Here is a 19,398-nt window from a genome sequence, read left to right as displayed (position 1 = left end):
GCGATATTCGTGTCACACTTCGTGAAATATCGAAGATCTCTAAAGACTTAGGGGCAGCACTGGTGGGGAATGTCGTGGTGACCACAAAGCGACGGCTGCTCAGTGCTTCTCTTGCTAGTGATCGCAGTCGCGCGTCTCTGGAGTGTGACATCCCATCGTTACATCTAACCGTAAGTTAAACTTGCACTTTATTTAAAATTACAAGTCGCCATCAATAACTTAGGGAGTGTTTTGAACTCGAGTTGTTTGCGGATCGCTCGGCGAGTTAACATGAGATTTTTGTTGCTTAGCGAATTTGTATTGCTTTCTTTGAAAAATACCTTGTGAAACACATTTAAAACGAATTATTAGGTGCCTGATACACATAAAAAGAAAAATGATAAAAACAAAAAAATAACGTTTTAAATTCACTCGAAGTGTAAAATAACCTGTGACTATGTGACAATGTTTTTAAAAATCTTATTTATTTACAATTATACAATAACTAATATGTGTCCACGGTAGTTGGAGCTATAAAAAACGTTTTCATAGATAATGTATTCTCCCATTCTCCAAAACTGTAGGAAGAAATAGTTGGATAATGAGAATTTATCGATTGGCTTTGTTTTAAAATTTTATAGACAAATAAAGTATGACGGAAAATTTAATTATATTTCGTTGGGTTTATTAATTATTTATAAAACAGAAGTTTTAAAACTCAGCGTTTCCGTGCACTTTTCCCGCTTGTAACTAATACGGAGAAGAGTATCGATTGTTAAATTTTTGATTTTTTTTTTAATTTACTATAATACACGCGTGTTCACTTAATTCAATAAAATATTGCGTGTATTTTGTTGTAGCCCCTAGCTTGTACAAAGACATCAAATGGATTTCAAAAAGTTTTATGTAATATTATACAATGCTTTCGTTTGCTTTGGTTATTTTGCGCAATCGTATAAAAATTGTTGACGATAATTTTTTATTCACATATTTTATTATTTTTATTATGTTTTTTTCCAGCTTATTCTTCGATTTAACTATAATTTGTAATATGTGAGCAGTGATGCACGTTGTTACCAACTATACAAGTCGTTATGCGCTTTCCCTTTAGACATCTGCTTTTCACGACACGTTAGCGTTTACGTAAAAGAGAAGCATAACCTAACCATTTCATGTTTAGTATTATTCATGGGATTTTATTAAAGAAATTTGATGGAACTATTACATAATGGACTTATATTAATTATAATTATAACCAAACAAGAGATCTCGTCAATAACGCCACTACGATATAAGAATATTCAGATGTCTTTATTTGATATACAAGAGAGTTATTTTATTTAGAAGGTTGGACGTTTTACTACAAAAAGTTTCTGACGTCCCGATGGTAAAACTTTTTACATAGGAATAAGACATGAATGTTTTTAAACTTGGGGTCACTTTGTTGACAGTTGGGTTAAGAACGGAATTAGTTCGACTAGTCAGAATACTTTGAACAAGCTAGCGTTATTTTACCTTTAATATTTCTTGTACAGTTAATATGAACGAATTACAGAATGCTCCAATAAATACTTACATTTTGGACAGGAAAATGTCTAGAACTTTTTTTTACCGAGTCCCTAAAGATTGTCGTATTTTTTTTTCTACAAAATTCATTGTCTCTTAAAAATAATGAAATTTATAAGCCCAAGTGTGCTAACCTTTATACAAATAATTTATAATCGCATTAATCAATCAAAAACTAAGATAGTCAAGGTTGTAACTACGTTTTAAATATCGAGACCAACACAAATTCAATCGGTTACGAAATACATCACGTCATTTCCACTGGTACGAATCAGGTTTTAAAACTGTATCAAGGAGTTTGTGGGTTACATAAATTCATTTTATTTAAGATGTAATTAACATGTCTTATAACCAAATATTGATGTGTAAATATCTGTATTTACATATCACCATTTGAAGAAATTATATATTTTTTTAAAAACTTTAGATTTTTTTAGAATTTATTCATAGTTGCCATAAAACAGAGTTATAATATAGAGTATTCTTTAGCAAATTAAACGTGGAATCGTTCCAATTGCTTAAAAGTATAGTACAACGCATACAAATCATCGGTCCGTACGCCTCGCCCGAAATGCGGAAGCAATGATTACGAAAGCAGGTTCGGGCGTTGTATGTAATTTCACTTAAATACCTAGCACCGGCCAGCTCCGCGGTTTTGACCTAATACCCAGCCTTGGTAATTCTTTTTTATTAAATAGATTCTTATTTTGTAATTATACATATGCACACACACACACACCCCAAATATATATATATATTTGGGGTGTGTAATCGGTTTACGGTTTACCACTTATTACTAACGATAACTCTTAACACTGTATCGTAAAACATCAAATTAAATGAAGTTTTCGTAATGTTATATGCTGCGATTACAGGGAATTATTTAACAAAATAAAAAAATTAAAACTAATCACGGACCTCCTCATGATATCAACGAAATTATTGTTGCGAAAAAATTCGGAATAAAATACATTTTATTATGTCATAAAATATGATGAAATGAGTTGCTACGAGCAGATATTCCTGCTTATTCTACAGAGGATTATCCTGTCGTATCCCAACTAGTTTTGATACAGCAACTGTGTACCGTAAAAGATACATAAACTTGAAAAGTATCAAGGAACACATAAAGCACTTTTATTGCACTGCTCCGAAAGAAATTCAAAAAAACTAACGTATACTTGTGTGTTTACTGTTAGTTGAAGTAATGAAAAATTATAAATTAAAAAATTAAAGGTTTTGCTTACTGAAAAGGAAAATTTTCTGTTGCATTTAAAATAGTAGTAGTAATGTCACTTTTTCCAAAAAGAACATTAAGTTAGTAAAAAGAGTTTTTCGGTTGACTCAAAAGATTAAGAACATAAGCTGAATAACGTATATTCGACTAGTAAATAAAATATCAAATAAATAGCGAATACTTTTCGAGGCATTATATATACACTTGCGAACGGAAAAGCAGGATTTTAAATTTCAATAAAGAGCGAGTCTTAATCTTGTGTAGGCACTAAGGAAAGAGGTTACGAACGTAATAGCTAATTCTAAATAAAACTAAACGTGTAAGATTTTTTTCAGAGCTTTCCTTTGCCTTTATTTGCAGGGGTTACATTTTAAAAACATAAATATAAATGTCTTAGCATTAATAAGAATTTTGCTATGCAAATAAAATAGTAAATAACTCGAGCGAAAATTGAAGCACCGATTTGAACGTTTATTTAAAGATTTGATCTAACTAGCGAAAATTTCTTGTAAAATGCCGATCTATTTTTACATTTTGCTGTAATTATGCAATACAATACCGGAATATGTTACAACATTTCCATCACACGCCAATAATCTAGAGACCCGGTCTCCGTATTGAAACGTTAAATTGATGGACAGTAACTTGGCTTCTATAGAATTAGGTTTGATATAAATGTTAACAGCGGTATATAGGTATGGTAAATGAGTTCATTTCTCATATATATATATATATATATATAAACATACATATTACGATCATGGCTACTAAGCACAATGTTTTCAACACGTATGAAATGCAGAAAAGAATTTGCATATTAAAGAAACGGAATATTGTTTGTTAACTGAACATATATTACGGAGTGTTTTTTGCCAAAATCATAAATATTCTTACTAAAAGCTCAGTGAAATTGCAAAAAACCGTCATAAAATTAGAAGACGCAGTTAAGTCAGAAAGAATAAAAGTAAAAGTGACATTTAATTAAATAATATGTCTCTGTTTTAAAGTATCTTTTGCAATACGTACATTATTGTGTAAACACTCGAAATAACGGACACTAGTTAATATTTTTACTATTTTTTATGTAACAAGTATTTAAAGGTTTAATTACTTGTTAGATTGTTTCCGATACAAATGATCGGAAATAGATTTGCATGTGCATCATAAACAAATTGGGTTACTCTGTTTAAACCTGTGAACTAAATCAACTATAGTTCGAACTATTTTACAAAGAGCCCGGGCGGACCAGTAAAGTACAATCAATCACAGAATACATTTCAATTGTTTGACGTCAATTACATCTTTGCCATGCAAAGTGCCTGTTTCATCCCAAGTGTTCCGTACCGTTAACACAATTAGCGAAACGTGAAAAAACAAAGTATCTCACAGCAATTGTTGCGCGGTTAAAACAAATTAAATAAAGAAATTTTATTTCTTTTTCGATCGAGGAAAGAGCTAAAAGTAAAAAGTACTCTCAGCATTAGCGTTTGTTTATCGCTGTTATCTCAGCCATATAAAATTCTAACAGCGCATTTTAATTCACGTCCACATTTAGAACTGAGAGCTTCTTTTCTTCTTTTCGTCGAAATTCTTGCATAAAGTTTTCCAGAGGTGAAATTTAAGAACTTAATTGCAATTTATCAGGCGTCGTACTTAATTAATAAATTATAAAATATATTTTAAATAAGGTTTACGTCATTATATGAAGAAAAAACTACTAAAATTAAATAAGAAACTTCAACCTAAGTTTAATTAAATAGACAATAAATCTTTGCTTTATTTTTAAATCTTCCAAATACCGAAATGTGGCCTGTAAAATAAATAATTCAGCAGCCTAAATCTTTTGTACGTAGAAAGTATTAGTAAGCTCGTTGTTGTTAAATTTTAAAAGAGCTAACTGTCACCGGTAGAATAAATAATTAATTAACATAATATTTCCGTGTGTAGAAAGCATTCTCTAAAATTTGTTCACGCTTCTCGGAAATCGAACACTTATATAAAATTATATCATTTATATTTTTATTTTACTAACATGGCAAAAGCGGCGCTGAGATAGACAACACTTTCCGTTACACCTGCCGGTAAAATAATGAGTCGACTTTCACTTTTACGTTTGTGAGATAACGATTACAATGTCATGCACAGCTATGAGTGGTTACGAGTGTCGGCACACCACAACTAACTACATTTACAAAAAAAAACTGCAAAAATCAAGTTCAGTTTACAACTAGTTCGTACATGAATATATATTTTAATTGACTATGAATGTAAAAGGAGTAAATAGTGAACATATAAATCTTATACTTATTATATAAATAATTACTTTTATTCTCCACGAGACATAAGGCCAGTTAAATTTAGAAGGAAAGTGTGGATAATTTGACAAGTGTATAACTATCGTCAAAAATAGTAAAGTATTTATATTATTTAATTACGTATTGATTATTAGCTATAGCGCTATTATTATAGGTTGATAAAAATGTATATATAATGTAAATAATTATTATTATATATGTTATCAATAGTTATTAATAAATAAATAACTGTGTAAATGTGAACTAATTTAACACAATCCTTTTAACGTGTAAACACGTCAAAGAGTACAAAGAAGTTCATGACTTAAAAAAAGTCCAGTTAACGATGTTGCCCAGTTGAAATGATGTTGTGCAATAAAGCTCGTTTCCGCTCAGCAATCATAACCAAAGTCATATCTGTACACTCACGCTATATACGAAAAAGCTGGACCACTCTTCCGATCGATTGAGGCCTGCGTCGCTTAGCAAACAACGCTGGAGATATGTCATTTTGATGTCTGATAGGTATCACTTCATTAAATGCGTTTTAATCTCTTTATAGATTTATTCCATTATTACAATAGAGCCATATTCGACATACGATATATTGATCAAGTTAAACTATAATATTTTGTACGATTAATAAAACATTAAAAAAAGTACAATTGGTTTGATATCGTCGTCACTTTAGTTGTTATAGCAAATTTTCGCAAAAATCATTTTAATAATTAATTTGGAATCATTAAGTTTTTTTTTAATAAATTATCTTAATTTATTTAAAAGGTATGCATGTATTTAGTAAACAATATAACTGTGCGAAATGTAAATAAAGTGTCGTCTGTAACCTAATACACGAAGAATTAGATAGGAGAAAGCCGGATTGAATGTTAACGACATGGTAATAACATTGTCGATAGTTTCGAAAAGAATGATGTGTATATACTAGGATGTGTTTTGGGTCAACGTAGTCACGAACATGTTTGTTTCTTAACCTAAACCTTATTGGGTAAAATATTGTATATACTGTGTGATTAAAAAGTTGCTTTTGCAAATAAAACAAAAAAAATTGTAAATCGCGATAAACTCGATCCGCAACTAATCTTTATAATAATTAATATAATTGGCGAGTATAATGACAGAGCTGATGCGAAGTGTGATTTCGAACACGTTACAACATGTTTCCGCTTTCCCTTCTACGTTTATTTGTGGATTTGTTCAGCGTCAGATCGTGTAACCGTCAAACATTTATTATCCCTTCCGTAAGATGGAGAAAACGTTTAAAAAACAAGCTTTGTTTTTAGCCTTAACGTTGTGTCTGGTTGCAGACTTATGTTTTCAAACTTAAATAAAAAAATGTAATTTTAAACAGATATTTTTACTAGACATTGAACGATAGAATATAAATGCGGTTTATATTTTTTAAAGAGTATGTCATCCAAATGTCTTATGCTCAGTTACACACACTATTCTAGACAGAGCCTTGTGTTCTGCGCCACACTCTCAGTAAACTTTGTTCAATTAAGCTGATTACTCGACGAATATATTTTTAGTAACTCACATGCGTTCGAATATTGTTATTGTCAATTCTCTATTTGTAGCAGCTCTATAAATATTTCTTTGGAGTTAAGTCGAATAATCTCGGTGATTACGGGATATTCCCAAAGCGATTGCTCAATTTTTGGTGGAAAGCTTTACAAAACAAATTCAACCTGTTGGAAACATTGGTGTGTGATGGGTACAATGGATGACGACGCAGTTTTAGGAAATATAAATTCTTAATTTTCTTAATTAAATTCTAAATTCAGGCGGCCCGGCCTCCCAATTATCCCATTTGTGGTTAAGGCACACCAAATCTGTCGTGAGTTGCGGGTTTTTGGAGACCAGTAACTGCAGTTTTGATTATTGCCGTGGCCGTTTAGGTGAAAATAAGCTTCGTCGCTGTAAAATTGGGATTTAAGTAGGAAAACGCCCCAACATCGTTTAACAAAAATGTTTGTGTGTAACAAAATCCCTTTCTTTCAGCTCTTTAAAGAACACTGCTCATTTCCGTGGTAAAAGTCTTTAAAATTTTCATGTAAATTGTTTCAAACCAATACAATGTTTTCAGTAGTACTTGAAAATCGACTGGGCTCTAAATGTGAGAAGCACCGTATCTGTCGAATACTGAAGTTTGTTTACACTTAGACATTCCTCGACGGTGAACCCGCGATGTTTACTGGACAATTGGAACATCATGATTTATAAATCCGCATATTCATTAATTACAACAGCACCATTTTTATTTACTTTATTGGTTACTTTTTCAAATAATCGTATTTAAACATCGTAAAATTGCCACCACACACCCTATACAACATGCATGCAATATCGTACTGAAGAATAATATGAAATAAATAATTTATATGTTCTGTATGTTCAGGAATGTTTTGAGCAGTACAAAGTGAGCAGTTGGTAGCGAAATGTTACGTGCATTTTAAAAGTACATTCAAATAAAACTGTACACCATAAAAAACTTCGTTTCGCTGAGCTTCCGTCCATGGTTTTGAATTATTAGCATAGTCAAATTCAACCATTTTTTTATTCATTTTACAAGCTGTTTTGTCTCGAAATTTTAGGTAATGAAATAAAAATATAAAAACAATTCAAAAACGAATTTCTTATTTTTAGAGCATGAAGGCGTTCGTGTTGTGTGCCTTGTTAGGCATAGTTACGGGCCGGGAGAATGACTGGCAACCTATTGTATCAGAATCCTCTAATACATATCTCAGTTACGCAAAGACGGCTGATAAATCTATTGAAGCTGGGTAAGTAAAGTGTTGGGATGTTCCTGTATAAATCTCTAATTTTGTGTAATATCCGATTTTTTTATTATTTTATCTTTGATTTGCGCTGCTGCGTCCGGCGACTTCCCGCAACCTTGACTATGTCTATGTCTTGACTATTTACATATATAAATGTATATTATACAGTAAATATATAGTATAATGCAAGTTACAGAGGATATTATTTTGTATTAGCACATTGAGAAGACTCACAAACCAACTTTTTTTTAGAATATTGATATCATACATATAGCATGTTAAATTTTGAGAAAAAGCAAAAAATGAAATCAAAATCAGATTAAGGATAATAAACAAATGAATTACAAAGAAAAGAGGATATAGGGATACAGGGAATAATAATCCTTCCATCGCTCGAAAGATCAATCGTCTAATTGGGAGCGATAGCGAGGCAACATCAAGAGATTTAATTTTTAAAGCCCCTTGTTAGAACTGCTACACCTTTTACTTAGGTGTAAATTTATTATTATTTTTATATTTACATACATGTAATGTACAATATAAACCTCAACAACCTATTATTTGTTCTTCTTCTGTTTCCATAATATATTTATCTGAACTCTAGTTAAGTATTACATTATGTTTGTTTTTGTAATTCATATGTAAAAATTAATGTTTTTATTCATAATTGTGAGAATATTCATATTTTTTATTAGCCATCGTTCACGTTATTGCTAATTTATTCTGACTAACAGCGGCTTTATGAATTATTAACCAGCGCTTTAGTATTGGACGACAGTGTATTTTATCTCTCACAAATTCGTGAAGAGTAGTGGTAGCACGTCAGATGTTTAATATTACATCATCAGACTATTCTGTTAGAGATATCTGTGTATTAGGTATATCTGAAATCATATCACTGATAAAGCTCGTCGTCAGGTTTGGGTCGTTAACAGCGGCATGTGCTGCAATGAGACGCTTGGCCTTATAAACGATCTCTTCATTAACTTTGCACTAAGTTTAGTTAAATATCGATTTTATTTTTCAGACCTCAACTCAAGATATTAAACAGAAGACCTTTACAGCCGTCCTACTCCACAAATAAATTAGCAAGTTTTTATAACGTGGCACCAGCACCTTCTTCTGACACCTGCAGTGTATACAAAGTATCTATGAATCAAGAGCTTTTTTATCAATATTTGGAATATGACAAAGAATTGCCTGATCTCAAAGAATTCACTTTGTGCATGTGGACAAAATTCCATAACCATTCTGAAGATCATCCCCTGTTTTCTTATGCTGGTAAGTAAAAACTTTTAAATGATTACGTTTTTGACGTAAATTTTAGGTAAATAACCAAAATTTTATATATATAAGAGTAGAAATATTCACGCATAGAAGAGTAGAAATATACCGTGATCAAAAAGTAAGGAGAATTTGTTTATAGAATGTAAATTCTTTATATAAAATTGATCCCCGGAGGATTAAGTGTACTTTTGCCAACTTTTTTTTCAGTCCTCGAAACAGTAGCAATATTCTTTTTTGCGAATATATTGTCTTCAAGATATTTTTGGTTTTTATCTCCTCATTTATGTCAAAACGACAACCCCGCATGGCCACTAGCCAGGAGTTTGAAATGACAATTTCACACTACTTTTTAATTACAGTATTTCATAGGTTGTTCAATCATTTATATTTCTTACACAATAATGATATAATTGATCGTGGCTTCATAAGAGTTGTTTTACGTCTTAGCGATTAATGTAGATTATGAGAAAGAGGCCGAAAATGGTTTATGTAAGCAAATGAATATTTTATGTTGAACAATATTAGATACGAATTTTAATTTAAAATTTAATAATCATTTAATTTCGGTACATTTAAAAAACTTAAATTTTTCACTTTAAAATAACGATTCTTAATTATTGCGCAGCTGCATTCCAGCGAGTCACGCACTAGGAAATTCACGCCCATGTGGGTTTTTGTCGATCTACTTGTCTGATGATTTCGTATATGCGATGTCGTAATTTTATTAGTAAAGTGATAGCAATGCAACAACTTAAAACAGGTTTACATTACTCAATTAAACGATGAACGTTAATACAAAAAGGCGAGTGGTCCTTACGCGAATTTGTAATTTATTCTTTTAGCACGCAGGTTTTTTTTGTTATCAAGCTTGGATCCTGCTAATAAATTTAAATCAGTTAGCAGTTAACCGTATGACGTGTTAAATAAGGAAAAAATAATTTATTTTAAAATGGGTACGATTTAGGAATTAATATATAAATGAATATTATGTGTATATGAATCATAAATGTTTTTTTGTTTTATATGAACCCTGGCGTGTTATTTATTAAACAAGAAGTTATTGAACGTTATTTCTCTAAGAAATTCACAGAATTTTTTTTAAAAAAACCTAATGTATAAATACAAATTATGGATTTCAATGTCAAGATAAAGCTAATGATGTCAGCCGACATTTAACGATGACATAAGAGAGAATAATAGGTTAAATATTTTAAGGTAAATTTGTTCTAAAAACATGAAAAGTTATATTATCAAGAGAAAATATGATGAAAAATGTGATTGTTACATTTATAGCTTCATTTCCTCCACCCTCCCTTTGTGTGTACAGAGAATACATTTTTAAGACTATAAAATTTATAACACAGGTTGGACAATTGTATGTACACCATCATAACGTCTTTTTAGACGAAAATAATTTACATACTAAAAACGTATGATCTTGACACTCAGGCCTGCATCACAAAGTAGCTACTAGAATGTTTTTTTTTTATAAATTTTATAGACTATAAAACATACAACTGTCTGTGTATAAGAGTGAGTGTGTATGCGTGTGTTATTGAAACGAGAATTTGCCTTAATTTTGTGACACTAGAAATTTAAATGCTATTATTCTAGAAATGTTTCTGCACGGCAATCTACAGAATGATTAAATAATGTTTTAGTGCATGAATGAAGGGCAGCAAAACTTTATACTCTGTGCTCAAACAATTTTAAAATAGTTTTACATTATTCACTTCTGCTTTTTTACATATTTTTTTTGGATTTGCTTTAACAAAAATAATTAATTTCAGTTGACGATAACCCGAAAGAAATTTCATCATGGATATCTAATACACAAGAGGCGAGTTATTACAGTATGGCTGTGCATGGCCAGACGTTCTTTAGACTTAACTATCCTCTTAAACTAAATACGTAAGTACACTTTCTATCTTTCTTCGCAGAACTGTAAATATACTATCTAACTCAATATATAATATCGGTCGTATAACATGTGCATAAACATGTTAAAATTATTTTTTTCTTTGTTATCTCCTATAGACATCAATTATTAACTTTGTCATAATTATATATAAGTACCTTCCTATTAAAAATACATTTTTCAGAAATTTTTTAAACTTCCTATTACTTGCAATTCGAATTTGATTCCCAGCCAACGAATGTTTTCTAAAAACTTAGGCCGCCACAGCCCGCCCACTTGAGAAAAAAAACATTGCAAGCGTGAAATCCGTAAGATGTCCACATATTACACGTGATATTTTACAGCCCTGCCTTATATTACAGTTGTAAAATTTATCTCTGAAACAACAAATAACTAAAGTATTTAACATTATTCATTATTTGTGCACTGAATCTGACTTAATAAAGTGAAAATACATTTGAAATGTGGAAAATGATAGTTAAAATCGAAATAAATTTCAAAATCCCTATTAAAATAAATGCACGTTTAAATCACAACGAAATGTAAAATTCAACGGAACTGATTAACCAAATTTGCGAATATCATTACGCTTTAATAAGGTTTTATATTATATGGTACATTTGATACAATAACATCTACACGCTTTTAAAATCTACTTACATGTTTATATGCCCGTATGCCCTGTTTGAATTTATGGAAAACATTAATTAACTTGCTCCAGTTGTTGAACTCGCGTTTCATGCGTGAACAGAGAATGTCAGCTATAACTTAAAGGGAGTCGATAATTGAAGAAACGTCATGTCAATCTTGATACTTCTCGGTTTGAACAGTAAAAATGTTGCCTTTTCATTTCAAATTTAAATAATAAATAATGGCTTACTACAATCTATTGCCATGTTCACGATAAAAAATTTAATTATGAACTTAAGAAAAATGAGATATCAATAACTAATTTTTAATAATAATGTTTATGATTTATAAAAGGTGTCCTACAAAAAACAGTAATATTCTTTTTATATATAAAGGCACTTACTAATTGTAAAAGCCTCGACCGTAAGAAAGAGCAATTTACGATATTGTGCAATGTACCAAAGAAAAATTTCTGAGTAAATTTTCATATAAACTTGTATTCATGATTCACCTCATTGATCAGATCGGTCTACTTAACGAACCAATTCATTTCAATAGATGCTGATAGACGACATAGCAGTTGGTTATCTCTATATGTTCATATTACTTTCAAATACATTGAAATAAATTATTTAATTTAAATTATTCGCATAAATTCAATTTAAAATGTATCAATTTAAATGGCCTTTGGTGAATGTAAAATTCATTCATAATTTCATATGCTAAGAATCTATTCGTAACATGTTTAATACCAAGCAATGTAGAGGATCGAACGTAATATTCGAACTGCATTAGTTCTCAAAGTATTGCAAATTAACTGGGACAGAAATTGGAGTAATATTACGATAGACTGTACAAAGTAAGCCGAGTACTGACCGTACTCGCAGCAATTTTACATTCTTTCCTAATGCGAAGAGCATGACTGATTAGTAACTTAATCAATAATTCCATAAATCATCGAACATTAAGGTTTGTAAAGTCTTTTATTTTGATCTTAATGATTTAAATAATCTAAATAAATATTTTATCGAATATTTACACAATAAAATGTATTACTTTCATTTATTTGTATTATTATCTACTTTGGTGCATTTTTAATGATCACTTGTGTGTACGTCAGAATAATGTTTGAGGAGTCTACAAGAATAATACTAGATTCCTTTATATATTGTAAGATTTCCTTCTACTACTACAGACAGTACTTTTTACTTGAAATATATGATAACGAAGGTTTTGAACGCGCTCTGATCCAGTCCTAAGTAGAGCCTACAACAAACTCGGTGGTGTTCTTTTTATCATTTTTTCACATTCACTATCATAAACATATTTAATCAGTTATAGCAATTAATTCTCAAAGTTATAACTTAAAATACAGTATTTTTGCGAGGTTTTGTTTTGTAATTTTTTTAAACTTATTATATGAGTTTACACTGGCTGAATCGTACACAGTTGTCTATAAGATTAACTAACTTTATGAAACGAACAAGTGAATGGCATAACAAGCTTATTCTTTTTCTAGTGCTAACCTTATTATGTATTTCGTTACGTTATTCATTTTATTACGTACTCCACATATTATTATGCACGTAGACATGATTATTACATGTATACATTGATATATTATGTTAATTTTTCTTCACGAAACTTTTATCTGATAGTCTTTATTTGACGAACAACATACGAATAGTTTTCTTCTGTACCAGTACCATTAACCAGTAAAAGTTAACTGTGTATAAAAGTAGTATGTAAAGCTGTAAAAAATAACAATAATAAACAAATCATGCCATATATACATTTATCACTATCATTTAGGTTTCAGGACTTTAAATATTACGCAAAGTGAAGTTTACGGATGTAATCCTTTTCTTCTAAGGACACAAATTAATTATCAATTGCTCATCTTTCCAAAGATATTGATAAGATTAATAAGATTACATGAACGTGTTACCATAGATGTAAAGTCTTTTATTCCAGTTTAAGAAAATAATTATCAATCGATTACGAACAATAGTCTTGTGTATGTCTAAGATGTGACGAGATAAACATGTTATTAATATTAACGACAAATAAAAAATATTGGGCCCTTATATTACGCATTGTGGGACGCCCATTTTAACTAATGATCCCGGTGAACACTTTCCGTTTGGATTACTAAATATTATGTTGTATGTCTACTTTCCTAATAATTTAATTTCCTATCTTATGTTACTATTAAAAGCTATTATTTAGCACAATTTACTTTATTTATCTGTAAACCTCACTAGTACTATTTATACTAGATTTATTTTTACTACCGATTTTTGTGTGTATAAAAATGATTTTAAATAATCTTAATAATGTCTGACAAAGAATCTAGTTCTCTTGATAATGTTGGTGAATTGTATAAGAGCTCTCAGTTCTTAGTAGTTGGTAAAGTTTCGTATTTCTTTTTATAGCATGTTTCTTCAGTATTTTTTTAAGTTATTTAATTATTAACAGTTAATTAAAATTGTATTTTAGAGTGTAGGAGTGCGACCACTAAAATATTATCAGCGTAGTAGCGCTTACAGAGTTGACTCCTATAGGTCTCATAAATATATTCTAGAAATTGTGCGAGGTGAATAAATATAAAAAATTAATATAGATTAGTTAAATTGAGATTTGCGCTAAAATAATAATATTGAAATCACCATAACCAGCCAACTGTTTATTTATCTTAGATAATTTCATTAAAACATCACCGTTACTTTTTCATTAGAATCATATTAGTGTTGTGCACATGTGTCGCTACAATGTGTCGCTTCAATTCTATTGAAACAATTGTTCGTTCAACAGGTAATAATTAAATCACGAAGTTTCCGTTCACTGGATTTTCAGTTTTTCAGTAATATTAACACGTTATATAAATATTATAATTACTTATTATTACGATTTATTGATTTATTGCTTATTACGATTTGAATTTTCTGAATATTTTTTTCATTATTTCAACTTGTTTCAAGTTACTTTTCTTTTAATTTTTTTATTTAGAATAAACTTCTCTTCTCTATTTGCTACTAACTATCCTATCTTTCTCAGATGGTATCATACATGTCAATCTTGGAATGGAAAGACTGGCGAATGGCAAGTGTGGGTAAATGCCGAACGTGTTGGCAGAGGCTTTCATAACCGAGTGAGTACAACAAAATTCATTTATTTTAAAGTCACAAGTTTATCAAACTAATGATTTTAAATAAGTTTATGTGAAAATAAAAATGTGACATATGAAAACCAAAATCAAATAAAATTAATCTAAAAAATTAGTCGTTTAAATGTAATTGTTGAAAAATAAGTAATTGTAAACATGAAAATTATAAACAAAATTAATTAAAGCATATATTTAAGTGCAATTTCAAGTAGTACAAAATACAACGTCAAAGTATTCCATGTGGAGATGATATCAAATGAATAGACTTGTAATAGTGTATTTAAAACGCAAGAAGGTTGATTTTGCAAAATAATATATCGATTTTATAATACTTATTACATCCACTAACGCCTCATAATTTGTTTGTAGATACGCACACAGGCAGCAGTTTTTATGTACATATGCAGATGTATATGTATGTATGTATATATATACATATATACATATATACCTATATACATATATATATATAAACATATATATATTTGTAAACTGAAATTACGTGTTAGTGGGAGCAAATTGTGTCAAAATTCGAGGCACTGTGAAATACAACAAGCTTGACAGTTTCTCCCAGATTAAATTAATCACCTATTCATCAATCACGAAAAGTGGTAGGGACCTTTGTAGGCGTTTGTATTTATTTAATTTTTCTAAGTAACCTAGAAGATATATTGTTTATTTTCACGTAAAACTTATGTTATTTCGTTAAACTTTAATGATTGTTGAGAAATTGAAAAAATATAGAGATATTGGTTTAAAAATTCATAAAATAAAATTGAACTAAACACTGAATCTAGTTTTATATCCGATCAGAAACACACGTTAACTTTTGTAACAGTAAATTAAACATCGGTAGCTCGCACCGAAACAGTTAATAGAGCGATCAACTAAAATTGTAAACGTTTTGAAGTCAGCGTGTAGTTTAATTAACAATTTTCACGAATATTCCTGTGCATTTCAAACAAAGCTTCGCAAAGCTGAAATCAAAAACGTTGCAACAGATGAGTAAACAAAGCAGTTTAAGAATACATTTGTAATTGTGTAAAATACTTTAAAGAGTTATAATAAATTTCAGAAGTTATTAAATTTATATATATATATATATATATACATATATTTATTTTTATCTTTACCTTTGTTTTAGCTTGTGGGTCACGTGATAAAAGGGGGCGGCAAAGCAATATCTGGCCAAGAACAATCTCTATTGTATTCTAAGGATACGCTAGATCCCGTGAAAAGTAAGCTTATTTTCTATCATCTTCATTTTATGTAACTGAATTTAGACAATTTTATTTTTTTTCGTCTTAACTCAATAGGCTGGTTTCAGTAACCACGCGATTATTGTGTTAATTTTTCGTCAGGGTTAACTTCTATCAACTAAACCCCTTCAATTGCTATTTAACCAAGTTTTAAAGAGTAACTCAGCTTTTCATTTACTAAATCCTCTGCTAGGTCGCAATTTAAATATTCATTGTCATGACTCGTTCCGCTAAAGCGTTTTTGAGTACATGTCACCTTGCCCCGTTTAAGGAACCAGTGAAATCATCTTGTGATGTACTTTAAGGTTAAAGAGCGCAATCTCGGTATTATACTATTTAATAGATTGTCAGCTTTATTAATAATGATTCATAAGATATATTTCAAAGATTTATTTGAAATATAGCTTAATGATTCATAAGATATATTTTACCACCGCGCCTGCGAGTTCGGTTTATGGTACAAAAAGTAAATTTTTCAGTGTCGAATTAGTTTAACTATAATTATGTACAATTTCTCTGAAAATTAAAATAATATTTTCATTTAAATTAGAATTTGAATTAAATTAAAAAATAACACTAAAATTTAATTGCAGAAGAATCTGGTTTAATGGGCGAAATCACTATGTTACAATTATATCATGTGGCATTGACGGCTGGTAAGGCTCACAAGGATCACAAACATCATCACGCGCATCACTTTAAGCATGACGGTAGCCCCTTAGATTTAACAACAGAAGCGGCAACTGAACCGCCACCACCTCAAGCAACCCCGTTAGGAAATGGAAACTTCTTAATTGGCGGCCAACTACAGAGAGCTCCGAATTTGAATTTAGCTGGAGCTCAACAGCAAATGATTCCTGTACAACTTCCTAACGGTATACAAATACATCAACAATATATCAATGGTCAACTTGGCAATCGCATCGTGTCTGAGCAACTTATCAATAGCGTACCACAATCAAATTCGCCATCGCAAATTCCATTGCTCGGACTTTCAATAACACCTTTACCACAAAATTCAAACTATTCCCCAAGGCAAACTACCAAAAGTTCTACTGTTCTTTTATCTGGCTCTTTGTTGAATCCGGCCAATGTGAAATACGTTGATGGAAGTCAGGGACACAAATTATTTAAAAGAAATTCAGGAATTCGTGACAAAAGAGACAATCCAGAAAAAGCGCTTAACGAGGAAAAGAGTGCAGGTAAGTAAAATACCTCAATGCCTAAAATTAAATCTTATACATTCAAGATAAGTAGACAAGATTCATTTATTATTGACTTTACATGATACAAAATATCAACAAGTAGAATATTGTATTCTTGAATCGAAGTATAATCACCATTGCAAACAATGCGCTTGCGCCATTTCTTAGGAAAGTTTCTTTGGTAATAATTTCGTGGAGCCAAATTAAATCCTTTAGTGTTATCTGGCTTTTTTTGTACTTGCAACTAGTTATTCAAATTCCGGAAAAGTGGCAATTGAAACAATTGAAGTTTTGTAGAGCATGGAGGGAACGGAGACTTTAGAGTCGCAACTCTTTTTATTTAGCAACCATATGGTGTGCAGTACGTAGGTGAGTGTTGACTCAAAACAACAGAATAGAACAATTTGCAGATATTGGAATAGCAAAGTTTTCTTGCCAATTGTTGACAATATAATATCCAAAGTAATTAATTGTCCAGATTTTTTAAAAAATGTGAGAGTTTTTAAAATTTTTTCAACATTTCAAATTTGACATAAGTGAGTTAAAAATACTTTGACATTAATTTTTTTGTGGTTTGAGATGAATATAATTTCACGATTGGCACCAGTTCTTTATATCGGCCCACGTATTTTGACGTATTCTTTTAATTTACAATGGTTACCGGGATCTCCTTCGGAACACAGTAATGTAGTCGTCAATGTGCTCCAGAACTTTGATAGGTAAAAGAATTTAAACCGATTATGTAGCTAACATAACATATTAAATCGTTCTCTGGTGATGAAAACTTGAGCTAAAATACTACTAGTAATATGGTTCATAAAATGTTTATGAACTTATTACCTGTTAAATGTTACTTGGTAATAAGGCACATTTAATTTAATAACTTAGAAAGCAATTTGTTAGTTTTATGCATAGTACGTATTGTTTCCCCTACAAATTTCTAAATTTTTAGGTAAAAAAGATAAACGTGGACTCATAGCATTATCAGACGGGTCTGTAGTGGACGAGGCTTTGCTTTCACCTACTATTATTGAAGATAGCGACGATGCTGTATTTGAAAGATCGTTATTGCAAGGACTCGCCGGAGTTGTAGGAAATATACCCATACAAAATTTACAAAAACAAAATGTAAGTATCAAAAATCTTACACACAATGTGCCTACTAACATTGTTGTGTTAAAATATTTTCATTCATAATAATATTTACAATATCGTGTTTACTTTTTTTCAACAGAGCGATGAGAGAGAGCCAGCTGAAGCTGAGGTTAAAGCAGTGATGCAAATCTGTAGTGGTTGTGTACAAGAACCTTTTAAGAAAGCTTTAGTTCTTTCATGGAGGTCGACTCCAAAGAAACTCTACAGCGGGGCTCACTATTATAAAGGATTGCCAATTTGTCGAGCTTTTTAAGTCCTTTTTTTATTTTATTTTAACGAATTCAGATAATTTTACACCATGCGAAACGGACGCTTTTAAAAAAATCTAGTAAATTGTGTAGCCCAAACAAGCCCTATCTCGTCTTGCGTGATTTTTTGTTTTAACGAATTAAGTTTGTTAAAATTCCATCTAATTATGTTACATGAAAGTGAATGCCGTCGTTTAAAGTAAACATCGATTATTAATTCAGTCGATTGATTTCACAAGATTTATAAACTATAAATCGCATAAAACTTGTAACCAGAATCTTAATTTTGACTATTTTGATTACATATTCAATGAAACATATAGTCGGAAACTAAACATGAAAACAGATGTTGATTTTCTATTCGGAAAATCAATTTCTTTTTTATCTAGTGCCGAGTATTTTATTTATTTGTAGTCTTAAGATCAATTTCTACACCGTTATTTCTAAATACTTTGTATAAACACTAGATATAGGTTTTTTATAACTTTGTTACCTTTTTTAAATAAATCTTGAAATACTTAAATTCTCACTTGTTTAATTTATTGTTTATGACTTTTTAATTATGTACGTAAAAAAGGATTCTTTTCGAAAAGTATTAATAGATTCAAACCTATATAGTCTATCACATTTTTATGTTACTTTAACAATACATA

General features: G+C 30.3%; 2 protein-coding genes across 12 annotated transcripts in view; one reads left to right on the top strand and one right to left on the bottom strand.

Moving 5' to 3' along the window:
* The window catches only part of LOC137922244 (coiled-coil domain-containing protein AGAP005037), a 155,307-nt gene that overhangs the window by 25,082 nt on the left and 110,827 nt on the right, over positions 1-19,398 (bottom strand). The window lies entirely within an intron of this gene.
* On the top strand, positions 126-18,930 carry b6. Its single transcript, XM_068765301.1, has 9 exons — positions 126-170; positions 7,744-7,880; positions 8,905-9,158; positions 10,955-11,075; positions 14,770-14,863; positions 16,023-16,116; positions 16,731-17,339; positions 18,295-18,470; positions 18,577-18,930. The coding sequence occupies exons 2-9, from the start codon at positions 7,747-7,749 to the stop codon at positions 18,748-18,750; spliced, it is 1,656 nt and encodes a 551-aa protein (XP_068621402.1). The 5' UTR covers positions 126-170; positions 7,744-7,746; the 3' UTR covers positions 18,751-18,930.

Source organism: Battus philenor, unplaced genomic scaffold, assembly GCF_028537555.1.
Source record: "Battus philenor isolate CCGP_79_NKW_IND1 unplaced genomic scaffold, ilBatPhil1.0.hap1 SCAF_1, whole genome shotgun sequence".
In the NCBI taxonomy this organism is placed as follows: Eukaryota; Metazoa; Arthropoda; class Insecta; order Lepidoptera; family Papilionidae; genus Battus; species Battus philenor.
This window is presented reverse-complemented; position numbering and strand designations above follow the sequence as displayed.